This window comes from Leucopleurus acutus (genome assembly GCF_964270905.1).
Source record: "Leucopleurus acutus genome assembly, chromosome: 3".
Taxonomy (NCBI): Eukaryota; Metazoa; Chordata; class Mammalia; order Artiodactyla; family Delphinidae; genus Leucopleurus; species Leucopleurus acutus.
Window position 1 is genome coordinate 147,048,144 of NC_139145.1, and position 16,379 is coordinate 147,064,522.

At 37.0% G+C, this 16,379-nt stretch overlaps 1 protein-coding gene across 1 annotated transcript in view; it reads right to left on the bottom strand.

Moving 5' to 3' along the window:
- The window catches only part of SPEF2 (sperm flagellar 2), a gene marked incomplete at both ends in the record, with an annotated part of 171,105 nt that overhangs the window by 139,050 nt on the left and 15,676 nt on the right, over positions 1–16,379 (bottom strand). The window contains 4 exons of the mRNA XM_082835419.1: positions 2,339–2,525; positions 7,141–7,205; positions 8,921–9,061; positions 12,806–13,058. Of these exons, the coding sequence (XP_082691545.1) occupies positions 2,339–2,525; positions 7,141–7,205; positions 8,921–9,061; positions 12,806–13,058 (646 nt within the window). The remainder of the gene's footprint in view (positions 1–2,338; positions 2,526–7,140; positions 7,206–8,920; positions 9,062–12,805; positions 13,059–16,379) is intronic.

Below are 16,379 nucleotides of genomic sequence, written 5' to 3' on the forward strand. Positions count from 1 at the left end.
CTAAAAAAAAAATGTTAGAACCAAAAAACAAATTCAGTAGTTTCAGTATACAAAATAAACATATAAAAATCATTTGCATTCCTACACACTAACAATGAACTATCTGAAATGAAATTAAGAAAACAATCCCATTTACAATAGCATCAAAAATAATAAAATATTTAAGAATAAATTCAACCAAGGAGGCAAAAGAGCCACACTGAAAACTATCAAACATTACTTAAAGGAATTGAAGAAGACACAAATAAATGGAAAAGATAGCCCATGTTCCTGGATTGGAAGAACTAATAATGTTAAAATGTCCATAATACCTAAAGTGATCTACAGAGTCAATGCGATTCCTATCAAAATTCCAATGGCATTTTTTACAGAAATAGAAAAACAATACTAAAATTCATATGGAGCCACAAAAGACTCCAAACAGCCAAAGCAATCTTGAGTAAGAAGAACAGAACTGTAGGCATCACACTTCCTGATTTCAAAATATATTACAGAGATGCAGTATTCAAAACAGTATGGTACTGATATAAAAACAGACATATAGACCAGTGAAAGAACCCAGAAATAAATCTACATATGTACAGTCAATTGATCTTCAATAAGGGTGCCAAGGCTGTACAATGGGGAAAGGACAGTCTCTACAACAAATGGTGCTGGGAAAACTGGATATCCACATGCAGGAGAATGATACTGTACCCTTATCTCACACCATATATAAAAATCAATTCAAAATGGATTAGAGACTTACACATAAGACCTAAAACTATAAAACTACTAGAAGCAAATATAGGGAAAAACATTTCTTGACACTAGTTTAGGCAATTATTTTTTTAAATTATTAGTTTAACAATTATTTTTTAATTATTTTTTTAACATGACCCCAAAAGTACAGGCAACAAAAGTAAAAATAGACAAGTGGGATTTGATCTAGCTAAAAATTCTGCACAGGAAAGGAGACAATTGGAAGAGTGAAGAGGCAACCTACAAAATGGGGGAAATTACTACTTGTGAAACATACATTTTGGTTAATATCCAAAATATGTAAGGAATTCAAATAACTCAATAACCAAACACCAAATAACCCAATTTAAAAAATGGTCAAAGGACCTGAACAGACATTTCCCAAAAGAAGACAAACAAATGGCCAACAGGTATTTGAAAAGATGATCAACGTTACTAATCATCAGAGAAATGCAAATCAAAACCGAATAAGCTATCACCTCGTATCTGTTAGAATGGCTATTATCAAAAAATATAAAATAAAAGCAAGAGATAACAAGTGTTGGCAAGAATGTGGTGAAAGGGGAACCCTTGTAAACTGTTGGTGGGAATGTAAATTGGTACAGCCACTATGGAAAACTGGATAGTGTTTACTTGAAAAATTAGAAATAGAACTGCCATATGACCCAGCAATCCTGGTACATATCCAAAGAAAGTGAAATCAGTATCTCAGAGAGATGTTTACACCCCCACGTTCACTGCAGCGCTATTCCCAATGGCCATGATATAGAAACAACCTAAGTGTCCATTGATGGATGAATGGATAAAGAAAATGTGAGACATAAACATACACACATATGTGTGTGTGTATATATGGAATACAGTCAGCCTTAAAAAAGAAGAAAATCCTGTCAGTTGTGACAACATGTTTGAACTTGGAGGACATTATGTTAAATGAAATAAGCCAGACATAGAAAGACAAATACTGCATGATCTCACTTAAATGTGGAATCTAAAAAAAAGTTGAACTTATAAAAATAGATCTTAAGTATTCTCACCAAATACACACACAAAAATGGTAACTATTTTTTTTTTTTTGGTGAGGTGATGAGTGTGTTAATTAGTTTGATTATGGTAATCATTTCACAATGTGTTCATATATCAAAACGTCACATTATACATCTTAAATATATACAATTTTTATTTGTCAATTATACCTAATAAAACCTGGATGAAAAGTTTCCTTTTACCTCTAAATGTAACAATAGATATACATGGCTGACATAGATTTTAGATTCCTATTTTGTCAGTATTTTTTATTGTGGTAAAATATGTGTAACATAAAATTTACCATTTCAATTCATTTTTAAGTGTATAATTCAATGTACAATTAAGTAAATTCACAGTGCTGTATAACCATTACCAGATTTTAGATTCTTTAGTAAATGTTTTATGTAGATTTGTTTTCTGAATGTTATTTGCTGTTATGATGTGAGGATGTGACATTGATTCAGAGTAGCACATAATACATACATAAGATACACATATGTGTGCATAAAAGACTACATTTTGTAAAATCTTCCAGCACTGTTATTCAATCAACAGTTAAATATCTTACCTCTTGTGCTTCGTGGGCTATTAACTGGTCCATTAAGAGTCTCCGCCGTCTTTTCTCCCTTTGCTGTCGTGCAAAAGCATCTTCTTCGAGGCGCTTTTGGAGTTTTTTAATGTAGTCATCATCCGAATAAGTGTTTAACAAATCAGCGGTTGTCTGGCCTGTTGTATCTAAAGAAGTCTTGGATGCACTAAGGACAATAGTTTTTATTTAAATTTTAAAAAATAACTCAATCACACACCACTACTGTGACTGTGGAGGAAGACCTCTGGAGATGGCTCCCTTGAGTGCTCTGTTCATTTATTCATACAAGCATCTAAGCAAATATTAGAACTTCAGTGTGAGATCCACAGCTTATCAACAGATTCCATTTGCCTCACCCCATTTCTGGACTCTGTATCTGTGAGGTCCTTAGCATAGCCTTCTTTCTAGGCCTGGCGCCTACTTACTTACTCTTTTACTTCTCATGACCTTCACTGTGCCCAGAGGTTCTGGATTTCTCTCCCTCTTCTTCCTGCTGGCTCTAGGCCTCCTGCCTCCCCTGCTTGGAGTCAAGAGTAAGGCAATATTGATAACCCAAGTGTCAGGGAAGGCATACTTCTACAAGAGTTGGCCAGGTGCACTAATGTGAGGACCCTGAGAGTACTTCCATGGATGGTTCTGTCCACTACAACTCTCCTCTCACCTATGTGAATGCAAGTTGCTCTATGAGCTCCCAGTAACTTTCCAACTCCTTAGGGCAGCAGCCCAGCTCTTACTAGAAGGTCAGCAGTGGAGAGTTGACTTGTACCACGGGTCTGACCTGGCCTCTTGCCCAAGTCCTGGAGACCCAAGTGAGAAGATGTACCTTGGGGCTCTTGTCCTACCTCATGTCCAGAACTCACAGATCAGGAAGAGTTGGTGGTCTCACCAACAGAAAGCAAACACACTCAATTTAGTGAGGCAAATGGTGGCTTAGTACAGAATTTATAGATTCATTCAAAAGTTGCCTTTAAAATTAAAAGATACATTTTTGTGTACATAAGGATCAAATAATCAATTCTCATCTGCATACTCTTTAAAAAATAAAAAGAATACAACAGTACAATGGTATAAGATATAACGTTACTTGCCAAGAAATAATGACTTTTAATATTATGAATAATTATTATTCTTAATGTCATAAGTTATTGATGTGTTCAGTTTAAAATATAACTTATAATCTTATTCAAAAGACAAGGACACATTATTATGGTAGGCAGGGATTAAACAGTCATCAATTCTCATATAGACAGAAGTGTTCTTATAAAAGCATAGCTAATTCATGTTTAATGAATAATCACACGTGTTGTTTTTAATCTGAGGCCATGCAGTTTCATTAAATCAAAGATCAAAATCATTTATATAGTTGAATTAAAATTCTTAAATTATAATTAGTTCTGTTTAATAATCACATATTTATGGTATGGATATTTTATTATCGTTCATTATTTGTACATTTGCTGCTTCCAGTTGAACTCTGAGCGCAGAAGAAAAGTATCCTAGTTTACTCTCCTGTGTACCTGTGCCTCATAGTCCTGACATGTAGCTAATGTCTGCTAAATTTCAAATAATACGCTAAGAAGCACTATACAAGTGTAATATAACTTAAAAAAATCACACATTGAAATTCTGGTTATTTTATCAGCAGGGGCTCAACCTTCGATTGTATTCTGTCACTGAGAGTCACTGAGCAGAAATTGTGTAGCTAACAAAGCCTCAGTAAGATCAAGGACAAATTTTAGCCGTATTTATTTATTAAGGTTTAGTGCAATTAAGTATTTATGAAAATTGTGTGGCGTAACTTTTTCAGATCCTTCATCAAAATCCTTACTATATTTTTACTTAAATGTGTTGTTTAAAAGATGTTGCCTCAGGTTGAGCATGGGTTAATAGCTCTGTCAACACTGTATTTATGTCACCAACAATATACTTAAGATACTGGTTCTCCTTTGTTCATCAATCAGTCTGTCCAACCATCCATCCATACACCCATCTGCTGTCTTATGCCAATTAAGGCCTGAAGAAAGCTACGTGATATTTACTTGAATAAATATTCATTTTACTGAGATGTGGGTTTCTTGAGGGCAATAATTATGTTTTCTTTATATCTGTTTGCTTTCCAGGCCTCCATAGGGTTAATAATTGTACGTGTATGAATTATTAGTGATAGGAACCTTGGCAAAATTTGTGTATATATATAAGCAGTTGCTAGAAGGAGACTAAGGTAAATCTGTGAATCCAAATGTCAGATTACAGCAGCCAACAGCCTCAGCTAAAGAAACAAAGAGCACACGGCATTTATTATTTGTCTTAAAAAATAAAGAAATGGTTCATGTGGGGAAAAAGCAGCAGTGGTTGTTCTTGCACTGCTCTCACTGAGACATCATTTCATTCTTTCACGAAAGAGAAAAGATAGACTTTGAAGTGACATCCCTGGGAAAGTCTTTCAAAGGCAGGCTGTGAAAGGGGCAGCTGTGGAAATTGCTCCTAAGGTCAACCCAAGAGATGATTTTAGTGCTCTCTGTCATCAAGTAGTGTGAAGTTTCTGGAAAAGCCCAGAACATGCTTGATTCTAAGCTAAGGATTCAGAATGAACTAAAGAAGCAGTGGTCAATAACAGAGATTAAGAACGGCCATATTGTACCATAGCTCTTTTCTCTTTAAAAGTTTGCTCTAGACCAGCGCTTCTCAACATTTTTTATTTGGGGGGTCCATCAGAAAAAATGTCTTTTGTGAAGTGTACTGGAAGGGATTTGGAGTCACAGATGGGGCTGCTCACAGCCACAGGTGACTGGTCCAGGGACTCTAGCTGCCCCAGGCCCTATCCTGCTGCTCTGAGAAGTGAGGATGTCCATATCTCATGGGCCCGCAGTGGTAAATCTCTGGCAAGACCAAGTGGAGGCTTCTGCAGAGAAAGGACTTGTGTATTAGACACTTCTATTTCCCTCCCTTTTCCCTCAAAAGAGAGCCACGGTTTTATTCAGGAAAACAACTTACCCAGCTAAAGTCTACAATTCCCAGCCTCCCAATCTGCTAGGTATGGCCATGTGACTGAATTCTGACTAATAAGGCATAAGCAGAAATGTTATATGGAGCTTCTGGGAAGGCTCGTATAAGGAGCGATTTCAGATTGGATGTCCACTTTTTGCCTCTCCTCCTTCCTGACATTGGAACGTGGGCCAAATGGCCGGAGCCTCGGAAGCTATCTCTTATTTGCAAATGTGACTTTGAAGACAGAAACCACACATCAGGACGGTGGAACTAAAAGGAAGGCCTCAGTCCTCGTTGCCCTTGGAGCAGTAACACATGCCCTGGGCTGCTTACCTTCTGATTTCTATTAATATTATAGGAGAGAGAAGTAAATATCCATCTCATTTAACCCACTCTGGTTTTGGGGTTTCTAAGCTAACTGATAGAGAGGCCTAGGGTTCAGGTTGGGTTGGGAAGGCAATGAGGATGAGGGTGAATGTTTGTACAGGAAGGATCTTTAAAACATTGAACCACAGACAGGGCAAGGACACTACTGAATCAAAATGGCTGCTGGTACAGGGATTGGGAGATGCTGCTGTGCTTGGTGTTGATTCTGGTTGCTAAACTGTGTGGAAATCGAGGCGTCCCAAGAAAGGAGTGGGCTGCGGGGCTGCAGAGAATACCATTCACGAAAAGCAACAGAGTGTTTCAATATTTTAAGATAGTCATTCTGGTGGACACCGTCTGTTTATCACTCCGGAACATGTGGCTGGGGAGATGAGTGAAAGAGTTGGAAGAAGTGGAGTGGTTTCATGGGCCAAGGTCAAGGGTGGGCATGGCGGGGGTCAGGTGGCAGCTGCATGGGGGAGTAGGCTTGGGCTGTGGTTATTTTAGGAGTGAGGTGAGCACTGATGAATATGGGGAGGGCTCAGAGTAGGACATCAGGAGTTTCTGCAGAGGGAAGGGGGAAAGGCGATTAATGTATACATTCTTCATTCTGCTTCACTTTCCTTTCACCCTTGACTTCCTCACCATTTCTCCTTCTAGCTCATTCTTATTCCTCCTCATTTGACTCTATTCCATCTCCTCAAAAATATTAATATGGAACTGAAGTATATAATTCATGTATATTTTTCTTCTTTAAGAGATTTATTTCCTATTCTATAAAACATAAAGAAGAAGAGTTTAGATAGTTTCCATGAAAAAAATGCAGAGAAATTCAAGCTGTTCCTATATGTGTAGTCCCTAATCAATTATTTTCTGTGAGTCAATGACCCCTAATAGGAAACAAAAGGGGAGAAGATCTTTATCTTTAGGAAAAAGAAGCCCATTAACCAGGCACTTTCTGTAAAGAACTCATTGAACTGTTTTAGTGACATTCAGTCAACAAACTCATTCAACAACTTTTTACTGCTGGTCCCTGTGCTAAATGCTGAGGATGCAACATGACAGCAACCAAACTAGAGTCTAATAATGGCTTTTTTGTGACAAATGTAAATTAATAGTAACTTGAAAAAATGTTAGTGAGTGTTTAAAAAATATGTGTGAACTTACAAGGGTAAGTATAACATAGAAAAATAAATTAACCTCACATCTCATAATAGCCACTCTCCCTTTTGATTTTACAAAAATTGTTAATGAACAACTAATCTGAATTTTAGCTCATTTATCTTCCTTAATATACGCTCTTAATGAAGATACTACAAGGTGAAAATATCTTTGGAACAGCTATTTCAGGTAAACTATTTCTAAATATTCAAGTTAGAGTAGAACAGAATGCAGTTTTGTGATTACTGAGATAATTTGCATCCCACCTTTCTTTTGCTTGGAGATCCTTTTTTATTAATGCTTCAAACTTCTTAATCTCATTGGCCACATCCTTTAAAGGAAATTCATTATCAGTTTTTCACCTCTAAAAAACATTGAAAATTTTCATTTACCACATTCATTCAAATGTATAAAGTGACATGCATTACTAATTCAAGCTAATTAGGAAGCAAGATCTGAAAAGCTACATTCTAGAATATTTTTCTATTCTGATTTGTTACTTTTAGACTACGCTAAATATATATAAAAGAAGGTGAAAATTGCCTAACCCGAATCATTCAGTTCACAAGTCTAGCTCTGACAGTACATCAAAGGGCATTTAATGAGAATAAAGATTATCAAACAGTCAGGACGTGCATTGTTAATTACAATTCTTTTAAATGAGAATAAGCATTTTTTTGGACATAAATATTTCTTTCTTTTCTTTTTTTTTTTTGCAGTACGCGGGCCTCTCACTGCTGTGGCCTCTTCCGTTGCGGAGCACAGGCTCTGGACGCGCAGGCTCAGTGGCCATGGCTCACGGGCCCAGCCGCTCCGCGGCATGTGCGATCTTCCCGGACCGGGCCACGAACCCATGTCCCCTGCATCGGCAGGTGGACTCTCAACCACTGTGCCACCAGGGAAGCCTTGACATAAATATTTCTTTAAAATCATCTTGAGTGTTTTAAACATTTAAGGTTGTGCAACCTTACTTACACTATTAATTTGCTCTCTGAAAATTAATTTTAGCTAATCCTCTGCCTACTGCAAATCCTTATTAATAAGCTTTAATCAACTCAGGGAAACATGAGAATTAAATACTTTTACTAAAATGGGGTCAGAAAAAAAGCCTCTGTGGGTAGTACTTTACTATACGATTTTTTAATATTAAAAAAATGTGAATTAATATAAAATGCAATGGATTTAGAAATCAGAGAGACCTCTCGATCTTTGCTTTAACAGCATTGTGTACTTGAGTAAAACATGTCAGTTTTCTGAGTCTCATTTTCCTTATCTAAAAAATGGGGGAAATAATACCCTACTTAGAGAATTATTTACAAATTAAAGATGATGTGAAGTACCCAACCCACAACCTGGCATATAGCAGATGATCAATAAGTGGTAGTTATTAATCTTTTTTCTTAAGGGAGAGAATATCCCTAACAATCATTATAGTAGTATACAGTGTAGATTGCAGGAATTAGTATCAAAATGTAGTATTGTTCCCTTGTGAAATATAATGAGATTATATCCTATTGGAATGATTGACAGCTGGCATGGTCTAGTAAAATATCAACAGTGTAAGCATCTTAAATTTAAATATGATGAGAGCAAGCAAGTTGCTTAACATTTCTAGGATTCATAGAAAGACAGTGCAGCATGGGGAGGAGGTATTGAGGAAAAGCAAATAGTAGGAATGGCACACGCATGGTATGGGTACTTGGACTGGCCCCTGTTGGGTCATGGGTATCATGACCCATTACAACAGCACCCACTCTGGCATAGTTTGTTAGTAACCACAGAATCCACAACACAGGAGCCGCACAGGTTCTATCATTTATTAGAATTTGCCATCTCTGTCCTAAAGCTACATTCTCTGTTTCTGAACAAATAACTATAAAGTGGATTGGATATGCATATGGTGGAGGAGTTTTCTATGAGAAGGGACAATACCAGAAGTAATTCAAAAAGGAAGTAGGGAGTTCAGGGAAGTCTCTATATGTTTTAGGGAAAGATCATCCTTTCATTAAGATAAACACAACACATTATTAAAGGGTTATCACTTACCTCTGCCTCTTTTTTCTTTTTCAACGCTTTTTGAGTGTCAAGTGCTTTCAGAATACGATTTGATGCGGGTTTGGGAATCTGTATGATAGCTGCTTGGATTTTAGCCATTATTTCATTTTGTCGTCTTCTGCTCAAGTGTTGCTAAATATCCCATACACATTAGTTTAGTTATTCAGTTCATCAGAATAATATGCAATGTTATACACTCACAGGTACACAAATTTTCCATTGAAATTTTCGGAACTCAGCAATTAACCAATGGAAGAGTCAATATAACTTATTTTGAAAAGTATGATATTGAAACACAATTTTGGAATCCCCAAATTATGCCGATCAAATGTGTGTATTTTCATTCTGGGTAGCAACCCTCCCCCATATCACTGAAGCATCTGAAGCATTCATTTCTACCAGACAACTTAAAAAGAGGTCAAGTTGTCCCACTGTTCCAGAGAATGGCAGTTCTAGTTCTTTGCCGCAGGAAGATGCGACCATCAGCAAAGGTGGAGACAGAGAAAGGGGAAAAGTGAGGGAGAGAAAGGTGAGAGCAGGCAGAGCATGAGGCTTGTACCAGGAACTGGCAGCTCGGGCTGGATTCATGCCTATGCAATGCGTAATATAGACATAAGTGGCAAACAATATACTATGCACTAATGAGTTTCTGGAAAAATTGTTCTATAAAACCTTTTAGATTTTAAAAGATCTTTGTTCTTCCTGGAGTTTTTGAAATTTTTCAAGTTTCTCAAAATGCATGTGGACAAGATCTTTGTTCATGTGTTTATATTTTTCTTGAAACCTATGTGTAACCTGCATCAGATTGAAATCAGGTTGACGTGGTATCAGGTTTCTATGTCTCTAAATGAAGAAAGCATTTCAAGAAGATTCCATTATTAGAGAAAAAAGAGTATATTGTCATTATAAGCACACATAAAATTTGCCTTCAGAATAAAATTTCTATGAATTACTACTGTTGATGGCTAAAGCAAATTCAAGTCCCATACCAATCACTCACACCCTTAATTGATGTAAGGACAGTAAAAATGCATGATATATGCTTTTATAATTAAACTTTTTGCCCTGAGTTTAATTCTCAATGCATGGTATTTGTATCCTTACAAATACATTTTCATAAAAGTAATTTATAAAACCAATTTCAACATAAAAGAGATAATATAAGAAGCTAGATTCTTTCCATTACTTAAGCCACTTCCTAGTAAAAAGTGAAGAAATAATGAAAACTTCCAGGCCACCGGCAATGAGGGTACAACAGTAAAAGAAAATGAACTCTCAGTGATGATTGTGAAGTGGGACACAGAGCAATGGCTAACGTATTTAACTAAAACTTTTATATTTGAAAGTAATCTACTTAGAAGCTGATGACTTACTAAAAATTTTTTTTTAAATGGTACCATTGCTCAAACCATTCTTGGTCCTTCTTTTCTAAAACTGCCTCAGTAGATACTGACACTTACTCAGAAGATCAGTTAAGGCCCTGTGAGCTGTCTTTAAGCACTTACACACACCTCTGCTCTTTTCACTGTTAAAAATGTCCTGGCCTCCATCTTCACAGTGGCAACGAACATGTAAGGTCCTTTAACATCCTACCACCCCACTTCAACATATATATATATATTTTTTTCTTTTTCTTCAACTTAATTCTATTTCCCCCCAGCCCAGGAAATATCCATTGAGCCATCAAATAGCCTGCTGTTAAATGTGTGGAGTCAGAGTGCCTAGGTTTGAGGTTTGGCTCTACTACCTACTAGCTTCATGAAGTTGAGCAAGTTACCTAATCTCTCTCAGTTTCATCATCTGTAAAATGGGAACACTAAAAGTACCTATCTCATAAGATGGTTGTGAAGGTCAAATGAGATAATATACATAAAGCACCTGGAACAGGGCCTGGCATCTCACTATGTATGTTCAATAAATTTTCATCATTATCGATATTAATATGTAATAGACACCTGCATCTTCCTCCACCTATATCAAAGAAAAAAGGCATCTCTACATTTTTCATAAGATATCTCCTCCTTCATCTGAACCATTGACTCATTCTTCCTCTTTTCTTCCCCAGAGGGTCTCTTCACCACTCATCACCTGCCACTGATTCTTTTTCTCAACTGCCAAGTTGTCCCAGTCTCCATGTCCATAAAATGAACAAATAATCTCACACTTCTGTTGAGCTTCTCCCCTGCAGCTACTGTTATTCTCTCTTCCCCTTTATCTCCACGTGTCTTGAAAGAATAGTCTATGCTCCATTCTTCCTCGTCTTCACTGCAATCCATACCACTCTGCTGAAACATTTTTCTCTCCCCAAAATGTAAGCTCTAAGAGAATTGGGGGGTTTTCTGTACTACTCACTTGTGAGTGCCTGACATAAAGTAGGAGCCCAACAGATCTTTGTTCAATAAATGGGTAATTGACTTTGGAAAGTCACCGTGGCCAACACTAAACCCAATGGTTTTTTGTTTGGACTCAGCTCTACAGCACTTGTAGCACTTGTTTACACTGACTCTTTTATACTTTACAAAGAATTTTCTTATATATTGTTTTTCTTGAAGTTACCCAAAAACCTAACTCTCAGGCAGGTAGAGATAAACATCCTTGTTTTTACAGTTTGAAAAAGTGAGACTGAGACTGTTCCAGGGACTAACCCAAAGTTAACCAGCTTGCACATGAAGGAAGCAGCAGTTACTGACTTTCAGCCTAATCTAATTTCTAGCTCTCTGTGGGTGCTGAGTTCATTCTGCTACCAGACTCATAAGGATGTCCACCAAGAGTAGACAAATCTAAAAGTGGAATTAGCTCCCACATTTATTGTCATTGCTGCTTCATAAATTAAATTTTAAAATTTAATTATTTTCATTTATTATTATGCATTACATCAGTACAGTACTCCCCATTATCCTACAGACCTGGAAAAGTTAATGGCCTTCACTTATCATAAGGAAACAGCACAGGAACTACAGAGATTTGTCAACTAAAGAGTTGTATCAAATAATCAAGAGACAATGAGTATTTGCAACGTTGAAAGCATTGTACTGGGCATATTTCTTGAACTTGAGGAACCAAAAATCTTGTGAGGCCATATGATAGATAAATAATGAAAGTTAGTCAATACTATCAGCAACAGGAGGTTAACACCAAAGAGTAACAATTACCTGTGCCCTACAAGCTCTGCAGAAAGAGTCCATGTATACTGGGAAGGCTGCACAGAGTAGACGGAGGAAAGTTTGGGGGAAGCGGAGAGAGGAGAAGGGTGAGCTTGGGTGGTAGAGAGGGAAGAGCAGAAATATACAAGTCCTATTCAAGGACAGGCTGCCAATCAATGCAGAAGAAAGACTTTATGCTGAGGTTTATGAAGAAATGAAGTTAGAAAGACAGAATGAGACTCTTTAGTGAAAGAACTTGGATGCTAGTCTGACTTGGTGACAAGATTATTTGTAAATTAGCAGGTTTCTGAGCAGAAGAAACCAACAAAAGTGGAACTGAGGGCAGATTCACCTAGTGGTTGATTAACCTCCAGTAGGAAGCCTGAAGATGGGAAGCCGCATTAGTAGGTTACCGCAGTAGCTCAGCAGGAGGTCTGAGCAGATAGGATAGGGGTAGAAATGGAAAAGAGAGGAGCAGGCACAAAAAGCACTGGGAATTAGGAGCAAACAGTTGATAAGTTATTGGCAACTGGTGGATAGGATGGAGAGAGGCATCAAAAATGGATAAATGAATTGAAAATATTTATATAAAATAAAACCCAAATATGGCCAATAACATACATCAGAGACATATATGCCCAATGGGGCTTCTTTGAGAATGCAACATCACTGCTGTGTCCCTTTACCAAGCTTTATATTGTGATATGCTTATAATGTTTCTTTATGTACTTACATCTCGAAAAGTCTCGCTTTTCATGTTTTCAACTTTTGTATTTGTCAGGGGTTGCATGGTTTGCATTTCCACTCCAGTCAGCACACTTTTCTTTTTTCTCTGGAGAGCAATGTACAATTGATATAAGAGTTTTGTGGCTGCCCCAGGCTTTTCTGTGATGATATCGTGGGCCACGTTCTGATCAAACTGCACACCCAGAAGGTGAAGTGTGGGCTCCAAGCGAGAAAAATTATTAAGTTTGGCACTTGAAATCCTAGGCATTAAAATATTTTACATAATTAGACACTGAAATAAAGCAAACAACAAATATCAGAGGTATTACCATGATCCCATATTATGAATTATCCCATGTTCTTTTAAATATATCAATCCTCTCTAAAACCACTTAATCACGTAGATACATTGAGATTTTGTGTATTGTCTTAACTCCATGCATTTATTTCTCTTGAATGGCTAAACTAAAACCCATTAATTTCATATACTCTTCTACTTAAATAGATGCTAGAATTTCTGCAAGAAGTCAGTACAAAAACATAACTAAATTTCTTCTTCTAAATGGAAAATCTTAACTATTGTTTTGAAAACTATTTTACTCAGAAGACAAAATTGCAATTTAAATGTCCATTTCTTTAACTGATGTCATTACTAGAACCTGAAAATAATCTTATTTTCAGTTGCAGTGACAACTTTCACAGTAATCCCCTCAGGCACTATCAGAAATATTTAATTAAATAACATTAGCTATACAACTAAATTAGTTATGTAATCTTCACTGTACACTGCATATTACTTCTTCAAGAATCGCTAAAGACTTTCTAAAATATATGTATTATTGAATCACCTATCATCAAATTAGGCTCACATTTTAGAAGAAATTCATTAATTCATTTATTAATTTACTCTCTCAACTATACCAATAATTTGTTTAATTTAATAAATTTTTATAAATTTATTAAAGTCTTACAAAGATAAGACACCCTGCCCTTTAGGAGTTCATAGTGGGAAAACAGATGAATAACAAGTAGTGATACATTGATGTAACTGTTGTAATAGAGGTCTCAAATGACCTAGGGCTGTCAATAAGCCTGTGAATCCAGTGGCAGAAAGAAAGCAAAAGATGTTAGATGCATTTTCAACTTTTGTGCCTCTCTGCGATCAAACTGAATGCAAATGTCAATTTTAACCACTGGTCTATTTTCTCCTTACGTTAACTTCCAAAATCTCAGTGACATTCTTTGATGGAAAAAATACACTGAATATACTTAAATATAAGTCAAAGTCACATCCTCTCCCTGAAAAAAGATGATACTTTAGAACAGAGGGAGTTGGTGGAATTTCTAATATTATAGGGTTACTCACTCAATAACTTCATTTTGGACTATAATATTATTTGGGGAAGATACAATGACCTTTAATGACCTCAACTGAATGTTTAGAAGCTGAAAGAGATCACTTAGCACTTCTTTTTTAAATTTATTTAATTAATTTATTTATTTTTGGCTGCATTGGGTCTTTGTTGCTGCGTGCAGGCTTTCTCTAGTTGCAGTGAGTGGGGGCTACTCTTCATTGCGGTGCGTGGGCTTCTCTTGCTGTGGAGCATAGGCTCTAGGCATGCAAGCTTCAGTAGTTGTTGCACGTGGGCTCAGTAGTTGTGGCTGGTGGACTCTGGAGCACAGGCTCAGTAGTTATGGCGCATGGGCTTAGTTGCTCCGCGGCATGTGGGATCCTCCCGGACCAGGGATCGAACCTGTGTCCCCTGCCCTGGCAAGCGGATTCTTAACCACTGAGCCACCAGGGAAGCCCAATTAGCACTTCTTAAACTTTATATACTGTTCCTAGTATATTATTTCTCAAGAGATAGCTCTCAAGCAGTGGTTCTAAACCTTTTTTTTTTAAATCACATATACCATCCTTTGGAAATCTGATGAGAGCTACGAAACCTTTTCCACAGGAAAGAAAACACACATTCATGCAGATACACAAAATGTGTATACAATTTGCTGGTATTTGTGAACCTCCTAAAATCTAGTCTAAAAGTGCCTGTTAGCTGCCAAGGATGTGGATCTGGGGAAATATAGGAATGATTTATAAATATAAATAAGGAGCCAGTATCATGGAAAGGCCAATGTCAACAAATGTAGTGACACAAGACACTGAATTCCTTTTCCAGTTCTGTGGTATAACTTATCGTATTTCCTATTTCCTCTGTTTGGTTAAGTATATTTAGTGTGGCATACCACGTCAACCAAACTTTGAATGAAATATTTTAAATTGATAAAGAGAAACAGATCTTAGAGGGGATAAAAAGAGATAAGGAATGCTACAAGGTAATCTTATCAACAAAAAGGGTAAAACATTGTTTTAGGTCTTCTTATGTCATGTCCAGTTTTGCAATTTGTTCCCCCACAAATGACCTTACAGTTTGAGATAACAAACACAGGACTAAAATGATTAGGGTACAGCAGACCATGTTTTGAAGAGTCTTATTGTGACAGAGGATGGTCAAATCAAAGACCTGTGTTCACATTCCTTGGACAGGCACCTGGCATCCCCTTTTGATCTTCCATCTCAGTTCATCATTTCATGTCCTTCCTATCCTAGGAGTCCTGTATGCCTTGTCCACTACACTGACTTGGAAAGATATGGCCTGAGAGCTGCTTTTCAGAGATTTTGCCTGGGTCATAACCTTGGGCTTCAGAGGTTACAGGCACCATAATTCGGGAGGGAGAATCCAAAAACAAACACTATTCATTTCCAAATTTTATCAAAATTTAGCCCTGTACCCAATAAAAGTGAAGAACACTTCCCTTCCTCTTTCTTGTATTACACAACCCCCAGAATGCAGTGTAGCCTGCTAACACTAGGGTTCAGTGACACAATAGGCTTTAAAATGGCTTTTACGGTCTGGTCGAAGTGTCCAGGTGTAATAGTATTTCCCTCTGGAAGCTTTTAATATATACTCTAAATTTCCAACCAAAATTTTGGGGATATAACTGGTGTGTAAATTGGTGGAGTCCACTCTTGTTACAGTATATGCTCAATCAGTATAACATGATAATCAACAGTTGGTTTTGAACCCAGAAAATCCACTGGAACATCTTTGCTCTGAAGACATAGCATATGATGTAAATGATGACACCCGAGGGGATAAGGAATGTATTCTGGGAAAAGTCTTCTCCCTCTCTACTTGCAGTCCTTATTTGCCAAGGGATTATCAATCTCCTCTCCTCCTTGCCACCTGGTGATGGAATACATCTCACAAGGTAATTAGAAGCTGCCCTCCCAAGGGACATCCATGTTCCTTTACTTTTTATTCTTTTAACTAATCTGCTCATTTTTCACCCTCTGAGATGGACTAAAGATATCCCAAAACAGAATTCTTTCAGAGTTAGATGAGTTATTCTTAGGATTAAGTAATTCCCAAAGCAAATAACTTCTAATTATTAGCAACATAGATTTAGTTTACTGTTAACATTTTAGACTAAAGACCCTAGAAAATATTACACAAAAATCCCCAAATCATGAGCTCTGGCACTAGCTAGCTGTCTAAAACACAGGCTTTACAAAGAAGGGT